Source organism: Scomber japonicus, chromosome 22 (genome assembly GCF_027409825.1).
Source record: "Scomber japonicus isolate fScoJap1 chromosome 22, fScoJap1.pri, whole genome shotgun sequence".
In the NCBI taxonomy this organism is placed as follows: Eukaryota; Metazoa; Chordata; class Actinopteri; order Scombriformes; family Scombridae; genus Scomber; species Scomber japonicus.
This window is the reverse complement of record NC_070599.1, coordinates 6,283,455-6,293,081: the sequence shown is the minus strand read 5'-3', so window position 1 is coordinate 6,293,081 and position 9,627 is coordinate 6,283,455. Positions and strand designations below refer to the sequence as shown.

The 9,627-nt window shown below is 43.4% G+C and overlaps 1 protein-coding gene across 1 annotated transcript in view; it reads right to left on the bottom strand.

Annotated features, from left to right (window-relative positions):
* Positions 1-247: 247 nt before the first annotated feature.
* Positions 248-9,627, bottom strand: part of LOC128383382 (mitogen-activated protein kinase kinase kinase 11) — a 39,874-nt gene continuing 30,494 nt past the window's right edge. The window contains exons 6-10 of the mRNA XM_053343013.1: positions 8,484-8,600; positions 4,622-4,793; positions 4,418-4,530; positions 3,598-4,218; positions 248-1,335 (exon numbers count right to left, since the gene is read on the bottom strand). Coding sequence (XP_053198988.1) covers positions 737-1,335; positions 3,598-4,218; positions 4,418-4,530; positions 4,622-4,793; positions 8,484-8,600 — 1,622 coding nt within the window. The 3' untranslated portion in view covers positions 248-736. The remainder of the gene's footprint in view (positions 1,336-3,597; positions 4,219-4,417; positions 4,531-4,621; positions 4,794-8,483; positions 8,601-9,627) is intronic.

The following is a 9,627-nucleotide window of genomic DNA, read 5'->3' as shown; positions in this document are numbered from 1 at the left end:
AATGAGTCTAGACACATATGCACACATGCACGCACACACACACACACACACACACGACATTTTCTTCCACAGCAATGCTAAGCTGCTTTGCAAATTTAAGCCAAATTCATAGCATCTTCCCTACGCACCAGATTAACCATTCAAGGAACCTTGAAAAGATATATATTAAAAACACTTCACGAAATAAGGCACTCCAATTTTCCATTGTCCTGAATGCTTTCAGTCTGCAGAGAGGTAGAGGCAGATGAAGCTGTGCAAGTCGCCTTATCCACCTCTGCATTGTCACAATGCTTCAAAGGTAGGGAGGGAGATGAAAGCAGATGATATGAGCAGTCTGATAAATCTGAAGATGGGACTAGTGATCTGTGTTCTGCTCCTTCAAAGGGAAAGAGAAACAGAGACAGAGTGGGAGAATGAAACGGGCACCAGCTATTGGTTCACAGGCAACTATCCCACAATCCAAAAGGACCATCTTTCACTGGCTTTCACTGGCTTTCAGGTTCCCAAAGCAGCAGGCTGGCATATAAATAGGACCTGCAATGATTGGGGCTCCCATGAGAGAGACCTCCCTCGGCGGGTTGAATGATGAGTGTGCGTTTTTTTAAGATTCTAAATCCTCGTTAAAATGTAGGATAAAGTAGTGGAAAGGGTCCAGGACTGTGTTCCTGTGATGAAAACCAAAGTTTTTAACATCCGTAAGTGAGAGTCGGCCTCATGCCATGGGGGGCGAGGCCGTTCAGAACCTGTCGTCTCTGAGTTGCGTTGGTGACTTGAAGGGCTTGAGCCCCAGTGTCCTACGGGGGTGAGCTCTCTCTTTGGTGCCATCCAGGGGCTTGCCGCAGGCCGCCCATCCCAGGTCGATGAGGGGCGAGTCGGCTGGATTGAGGGGTGGTATGCGAAATGTGGGCAGCGTGGGGGAGCCGTTGGTGGAGCAGGGGGCAGAACGGGAGGTAGGAAAAGGAGCCGAGAAGGGGTCAAAAGGCGAAGCCGCATCCGAGCCGCTCGAGGGGTCGGCCTTAAGGGCAAAGGGGTCGCAGTCCGGCGAGGGGAAGGGGTCACAGTTGGTGAATGGGTTGGTAGGGGAGGGCTGGAAGCCAAGAGGGATGCTGTCTGAGCGGTTTGGGCTGCGGCCGCCAGCTGAGTTCCCACCACCGGCTGAGATGAAGCTCCAGGGGTCGATGCGGGGACGTATGGGGGAGGGACGAGGTCGGGGGATGACGCTGACCTCCAGGCGGCGCGTTTTGGGGCTCCAGAGGGCAGGGTTGGGGTGAAGAGCATAGGGTACTGGTTTGTCATCAGGGTCCTGGGTATCTTGGCACAAGGGCAGGTCCAAAACTGGAAATAACAGAAAGAAAATAGCATTAAAAGGCTATTCCACAAATTTACTATTGTGCTTTTATAAAATTAAGAGACTTGCAAGGGACAGATTTCAAAAAGAACAGTAAAAGTTGACGCAGCAAAGGCTGAGATATCTCAACTTTTAGTCCCTAGAATGCCAAAAACATTGGTTCCTACAATTCCCACAATGCAACTTAATAACATGTTTCAGTACACAGATTCTCTACCAAGTAGTTGAAGTCTCGAGCAAAATCCAAGATAAGTTTGTCATTCTTATTCTGCCTGAGGAATAAACTGAATCCTCTGTCTGAAATTGGTAGAGTACCCTTTTATACAAGACACAAAACAACTCTGACACAAAACACAAAAATAATATCCTTCACTTTCTTGCTTGAGGAGGGTTTAATTGTTTATCTCCAAATGAGTCTGAACCTGCTGTGGTGTTGCCTCACTGCTCTTTTCTGCTCTGTAATCCAGTCCAAACTCTGCTTTGTAATAAGACACGAGAAAACCTGCATGATGAAACTGATCCAACCACGAACATGAAAGCAGGACATTATTGTTGCAAAGAAATGGAACAGCCAACAGCACAGAACGTTGATGTAATTAGTCTAAATTAAGTATAAAATAGCACTGTGTAACTAGTTGACAGAGCCGCAACAGAAGCAAACAGCGATTGTAAATTAGCACTGACAAGAACATTAAACTCGGAATAAATCAGCTTGAATGAACATTTGCTATTTCCAAATGTGATGTGTCTGCCAAATGGCGTTATTTACATCAACAGCAACTCTCTGAGGCGGCTAAGCCATTCAGCTGACAAGAAAGAGCAATCAGGAGTCACATGAGAGCAGACGAAGAACGCCACTGAAGGACTCCTCTGAATTCATCTCTCTCTCTTTCGAGCACACGTTCACCGCCAGCAACCTTGTGGCAGTCTGTCTATGCATCTGAGCCTGAGTCATTACAGTCAATAAACATAATAAGATGTTTAGCTAAAACACTCCGCTGTTTAATTATGTGTGGCTCTTTGCCTCTCCGCGGCCCGATGTAATGAGCGCACACGGTTTGTGAGATCACGGTTGTTAGTCTGCAGAACAGGCGATGCATGTCTGCTACGTACCTAGGGGCAGAGCTGTAAGAACCTCTCTGTGGAGAATCCAAGGCTTTGTGAGTCAAGAGGACCAGATATAGAGTGTGAAATGTTACTAGAGGGCACTCTTAAAGCCCTCGTAAAAAAAAAGCCCACTCGCTCGCTCTTAAAACAAGCGATGCACAGGCCTCCGTCATCACGGCTCTAAAGTGTGTCAGTGCTTCTAAGAAATGCAAAGAATTCATGTAAATGTACTGTAAATGAAAGTGTTGCAGATATGTAGATAATGTATGTTAGCATGAAACTGACATGAATTAGAACAAAAGTCTAAATATGTCGCAAAAGAAGTGAAAATTGCTTATTTTCACATGTATTTTCAGGGTGTAAATGAATGCTAATCCCTCTAGTATGTGATTTTATATCATGTGTGGATCCTTTAGGCACACATTTGGCACTCCTCTGTGTGAGAATTTGCTCTAACTGGAGTGTAAATTCACCCAGGATACATTGCTGAGCTCCAAGCCAGACTCCCAACCCATATGACAGAGTGGCCAGAAAGATACTGCGGCAGCGGCGAAGTCAAGAATAGATTATTAGAAATTTTCAATCCAGTACTTTCTGTCTGTGTGACCTCAGCTGTTACCGCCTGATGTTTCGCATGAAAACTGACTTGAAAAGAGGGGAAAAACAACAGAAGATTGGATGCCAGCTTTGCTTAGCAAGTATTAGCAGTGAAGTATAGTGGGCCAGCTGTTACCTGAGATATGCAAATAGCTGAAGACAAGCTTTGATGTAAATGAAAAAGCTTGTGCAGCATTGAAGCCTCCCTTGTGCCATAAAGATCTGGCTAAAAAAAGGCACAATAATAATTCTGCGAGAACTGTGAGGCAAACATTGTCGTGCTGAAGAAGTACATTGTTCAAGTTGGATCCAATTTCAGTGGGGGTACTCCTAAAACATGCTTAGTGCTCTTGAGGAAATGTGGATGAATCAAAAGTAAATCATAGATTCAGGCTGGAGGGGAGACTGTAATTGGAAGGGGCATGTTAGTGATTTAGCATTACATTTCCATACAGTTGAAAAGAACTGTCAAAATAAGAGCAGAAGCCAAGAAATCCTGACTTTTAGTCCCAAGTAGATCCACAAATAGAGGACTTTTTACTCACCTAGCTGAGAGGCGTGCAGGCCTTGGCTGGACCTCCTCCTCCTGTCAGCTCTGTGCTCCGAGGCATCAAAGCCAACTTCTCCATTGGTCGAATGGAAACATGGGTTCCATTCCCCCGGGCTGGCCACACTGTGCTGCAGGGGGGTCCTGGGGCTCTGGGGACTGTGTGGAGTCTGCGGAGTCCGGTGACCGCACCTCTCGCGGGGGTTCGGTGGAGGCGGCGTCAGGGGCAACGGCTTCAGTTCTTGGTATTGTAGAGTTAAATCCAAGAGTGGCCTGGGGAGCGGCTCAGAGGTGGAGAAGGTGATGAGATCATCTACCACAGGGGGGTCTGAAATGAGGGGCTTTGGGACCGAGATCTCCGGTTCAGAAGGGGTGCGGTCCTCAAGGGACGGGGGGTTAGTTCGAGGGGGCACCCTAGGCGGGATATCCAGGCATCGACCTAGTCCAATGGAGGCCAGGATGGAGCCGCCGCCAAGCAGGGCCCGGTGGGTGTTCTTGATTAAGCCACTAAAGGAACCCCTCTCAGGCCTGGGGGAGCCAGCTGGGGAGTAACCCCCTTCCTCACTGCCAGAGTCTCCCTGAGGTAGAGGAAGCCGCAGGCTGTCCTTCACTGAGGAGCCTGCACAGACAGAAAAGTGTTTTTTATTAAGTATTAAAAGACAGAGAAGGAGAAAGAGACAGAAAAGAAACTCCTCAACACATGTATTATTCATTTAGCTTCTATTTATAATTCACGCTCATGCCAGTGTGAATTATAATGGTGGCTAATGGACGACATGTGGCTGGCAGTTAGACTGGTGATGGAGGGCGTCAGATACCGTTCTGAGCAGGGGGAGAGGATGGCGTGGAGGGTCTGTACTCCTCAAAGTCATCCTTGGATTCTCCGTTCTCACTGCTGTCAGACACCAGCAGCTTGGCTCTCATCGACAGACTGGAAAGACATTCAAAAACATTTAGGTGAAGAATTAAAAGTGGAACAAATTCTTTTGCAAATTAATCAAAAGGGAAATGCTGTGCTATACCTGCTCTCCTGGGGACTAAGGCGCAGGACCTTAGGACTCTTGGGACTTTTTGGGCTCTGGGGCCTCCAGTGGGGTCCCAACCTAAGGTCTCCATTGGGTTGTTTATGAGAGGTGGCCTCTAAGGGCCAGACTGAGCTCAGGCCAAATGTCCTACTGTTGTCACTAGGACTGACTGCACCGAAAAATGGAGAAAAACAGAAGAGAATTAATATCAGCTCGCATATCATCAGTATTCACGGTGCCTAGCTTTATTCTAATGAGGTGAGGATTTAAAAAGCCAAGTTTCACCAACAAATCGATGCAGCCCTGCAATCATCTCCCAACACAATGACCTTTAAGAGGAACATACCACATCCAGCCCCACTAGAGATCACACTCGCCAGCATCTCAGACCAAAACAAATGTGCGTGTCGTTTAATTAATAAAGTTGGGGGGAAAAGAAAAGAGAGCCGAATCTGAACAGACAACTTGTGAAACTCAGCTCAAACTGTCAAACTAGGCAGCACTGATCAAATATGAATCAAGATTCTGTCACTGCCTCGCCTATATCTCGCCTCAAATGTTTTCAGAAATATATCTTGTATTTTTTAGTGCAACTTCATTCTCTGCTCAGGCCATTACTCTACTTCATCTTTACATAGCAAATAGTTGTTTGTGGACATCTAGTGGGGCTGAATGTGGTATATTGGACCTTTAATGAACTATTTCATACAGCTACATCTCATTAAAACTAAACACACTATTCATATTTCTGCAGAGTTTAAATCCAAATCTATTATAAAAAAGAGTTATGATTACTTCATTATGTGGATACAGTCAGGAGAGGAACCTCTAAATGGTTTATAGATCAGACAGTGTGAAAAGAATGAGCCAAAGTCACCAAAGAGATGAGATGAAGAGCAAGTTCAGGTTTCACATTATCATGCTATTCTCCTCACCCACTGGCAATTTCTGGTTTGGGCTCAGGCTAGACTGATTGGGTTACTGTATAGGCTATAATGTAGCTAGGTCAGTTGTCACAGAGCACAGTGCTGGAATGTTCTCAACCTAACACCTGACAGCTTAGTCCCAAGAAGAGACTAAACTGATATAGATATGACAGTAATGTCATGTAAATCCTAGGAAAAAAGTTGCGATTTTTCTCCCTGAGTTCAGGGGCTTCTTATTTCCACTGATTCCTTCATTCATGTCAGTTCATTTCACCTTCTGAAATGGGAAAAAGTGAGTACAGTCTCTGAATGGACACATTATATTATTTTCTTTGCCCTTTTTTGTACCCTTAGGCCTTTAGATTTGGAGGCCTGGCTGATGCACTTTGCCTCCCATCATTCTACCAACGCAGTGTTTTCAAAGCAAGCACAGAAGTCAGGTGATGGTGTCAGTGTTGCAATTTCATCAAGATCAGACCACGGGTTGAAAAAAAAATCCCCTTTCCCAGCATATTCCTCCAGAAACACATTTTCTTTTGCAATATGTCACAGTTCATGTCACATTTTGAATGAATCTGTCTTGATGGTTGTAATATTTATATGCTCATCATCTGCATGGGGCAGATCTAATACAGCCATACATTGGGAAGAAGACTTGTTTGTTACAGTATATGAGCAACACAGGTGGCTTTCATTTCTTGCTATATATCAAACAACATGAGGCTACAGCCATGCTAACAGTCCTGTGAGGCTGTATTTAGGTACATTGAGCTAAATGCTAACTACAGTATGCTCATAATAGGTTAGGCACAATGTTTGCCAATTTCACCTCTTAGCTTAACATTTGATTATTGACACAAAACACAAATTCAGTTGCTTAGCAGATATTTGATTAACCAATGTACTGAATTTGTTCATGACCTGATGATGGTGTGAGACCAAAATTATTACAAATCATCCTGTGGTAGATATGAATCTCTGTACCAAATTGTGTGCCAACAAATCAACTAAATGTTGAGATATTTGAACTCATCCAGATTAGAACTGGATAAGTGAAGATTTTCATCTATTGGCACTAAAGTCAATAGGGTTCTTCCTCTGAGGACCGTGAATATCTGCACCAAATTTCATCATTAACCCTTTTCAGTTTGGACAAATATTGCTGTCCCCTAGGGCTGGGTACAAAAAATTACAATACCAGTACCAATCCAAGTACCCTTAAAGTGATACTGATACCAACTGAGTACTTCATTTGATACCCATCAGGTGAATAGAAGCTTTAAAATGCCACCACTCCTCCACATTGTACCTGCTGTGGCAGTGGGCCAATCACATGTTGCATTAAATCAAAGAACATGTGCATTGAATGGCTGTGAGCAAGTCCATACAAATAGTCATATTTTCTAGCTCTGGTTGCATAAAGGATCGATTGCAGGTATCATTTGACAGGAGACGTTTCCATACCACTTGATATCGATTTATTTCGGTTGATAGCTTAAAGGTTTTTGAGTACTGATACCCAGTCCTACTGTCCTCAGGGTTAGGGTTAAATCATTACATAAACATATTAATTTAGGAAACAGAACCCTCCATGCACAGCCAGTATTTTCGATCAGGTGCTGATCGGTCACAGGAAAATCTTAAGTGAAAATTATTAACATAATTATTAAAATGAATCACCTCATACTGAACTGACTGTCAGTGGTTAATTTAGATTTTCATATAAATTTAGGAACTTTTACACATCAGGTACTGCAACTGAAATGAGGAATAGAACCAGACGAGAATAACAGAGCACGAGAACCAAAACTAACTCTGCCTCCACAGATAATAAAATACAAATCGAACAAAAATCTGGTTGAATGGAGCTCTGTGAACTAACGCAAATCAATTTGGCAGTTCTCTAGACAAATAAGTTTAGGACGCCCCTGCAATAAATCACTGCTTGCTACTGAGAGGGCAAGAATAAATATCCACTAAACACATTTTAATGACGGGCACACTCATGGCTTAGTGATTGCCATTAAGCAGAGTCATTAACAAGTAAAGAAAACCAACAGTCTATTTAATGAATAAATGAAGCTGGCAGATGTTTTGGATTTACTAACCACTTACAGATAAATGTTTTACCACAAGTTGTGCCTCTATGTCAACGCTTGGTGGTAATTGTTCGGAAAAATCTCTTTCATTGCCTGTTGCTACACCACAAATTTCCTTTTGGGTTTTGTTGAGACGCCCCGTGACCTACTGGCAACAATTTCCCTCGGAAAAGGGAAAGGATCTCTGAGCGTTTGTCTAAGAGGCTGACAAGCAGAAGACTATTGTAAATCTCTGCTGCTGCTGCTGCTGCTGCTGCAACCCTTCTCAACCCCTTCTCCTGGAGCAATGAATTCCTCCCTGCTTATTTTTAATTCAGTAAACCGCACTGTAGCCACTACATGCATATAAAACTGTGCCTGGAAAAATACAGCTCAATGGCTCCCCCCGCTGCAGCAGTGAAGTAACTGCAGGGAGAGAGAGCAGAGCAGGGCCGCAGTGGAAAAAAAAAGCTGCTGAGAAGTGCTGAGCCGCTGAGAGGAAGTCAGATAATATTTGGACTGGAACAGACTATTGAAAAGGGAAAAGGGTGTGTGTGAGAGACAGAGAGAGAGCAGTAAGGCAGGGAGGGGGAGAGAAAGAGAAAGAGGGGGCCCACAGGGAAACAGGGGAAGGCAAAAAAAGACGAGTGGGTGGTTGAGAGCACATGAAAGGAGAGAATTTGGAAACAGAGATATTATGTTGCAACAGAGTCTATGTGTGCACGTAAGAGGGCAAGAGATCCCACATTCTTTCATTGTTTAAATGTCACTCCAAGCACACACACATATGTGCACCTTTGTACCTGTGTGTGTGCATGCGAGTGTGTATCCAAGGGAAAAAACGATTGCACTCACGTTGGATAGCACGAAAACGCGGGCCAAAGGAGGGTGAGGAGCCCGAACCCAAATCAGGAGAGTTGCGCCTCTTCTCCAGGCCTGGAGATGCCTGCACCGTAATCTTATGGATGAAATCTGCAGCACAAACACAAACACACAAATAAAGTATATGAAAGATATTGAACCACATGTATGCCAACCAAAATACACACACGTATGGGTTTACTCGCTTAACTTCACAGTCATACATTCAAGAGCTGTCAGTTCTTTTTAAGGCTGCAAACCTTCTTTTTTTTTTGTGCTTCCTCATTTATTTTAAACAGCTGATACTGACTGTCATTGTCATTTATGGTAGTGGTACGTCTTAGCTTGGTAACAAATGTGTTCTGAGCCAAGTGTTTCCTAACATTTAGACATCTCAGCAGATTTAATCTTACTGTTACGTGGCTCATGGCTGTGCTGTGTTTGATGGGGAACTGGCCGTTTCATCTTCAAGCTAACTACTCACTGTGTGCTAACACTACTTATAACAAGCTACAGAGCCCAGCGGGTGTCAGGAGGCAAAGTTTGAATAAGTCATTCCTTCAAATGAAGTGCTTTCCTTCTCAATTCAGTCATTTGCATCTTTGGGTTACTTAATTCTTGCCTTTGAATTAGTGATTTGTGCTGTTGAATTAATAAGTCAGATTTTCAAATTGCTTAATTAGAGTCTGTCTTGTGAACGTCACCTCTGCAGCATCCAGTAAGCTGAAAAAGGGCAACTAGAGTATATTTATTATCATGTAAAAGATATATAGATAGTAAGATATATAAACAATTATAGAATGATATATCTAAGAGTCAAAACCTAAAGTACATTAAAATAAAACTACATTAAATAAAAATGATTTGTACTGAGGGTGTGTGGGAAATTAAATTAAAAGTGATGATGCCACTATCACAATTTAATAATCCCAGAGGAGAGGTTAGAAAGTCAAGGAAGGATATAAAATAATTTAATGGTATTAAGTACTAAACTGAGGTGACAAAAAAGTATAATGACTGCATAAATTACTAATTTGACAAATGATTTACCAAAGATTTAGCCTAACACTTGTTGTGCTCCATTTAGCAAGCCTTAGCAATGGCTAACAACATGTGGTAGAGGTAGTAAACTACTGCT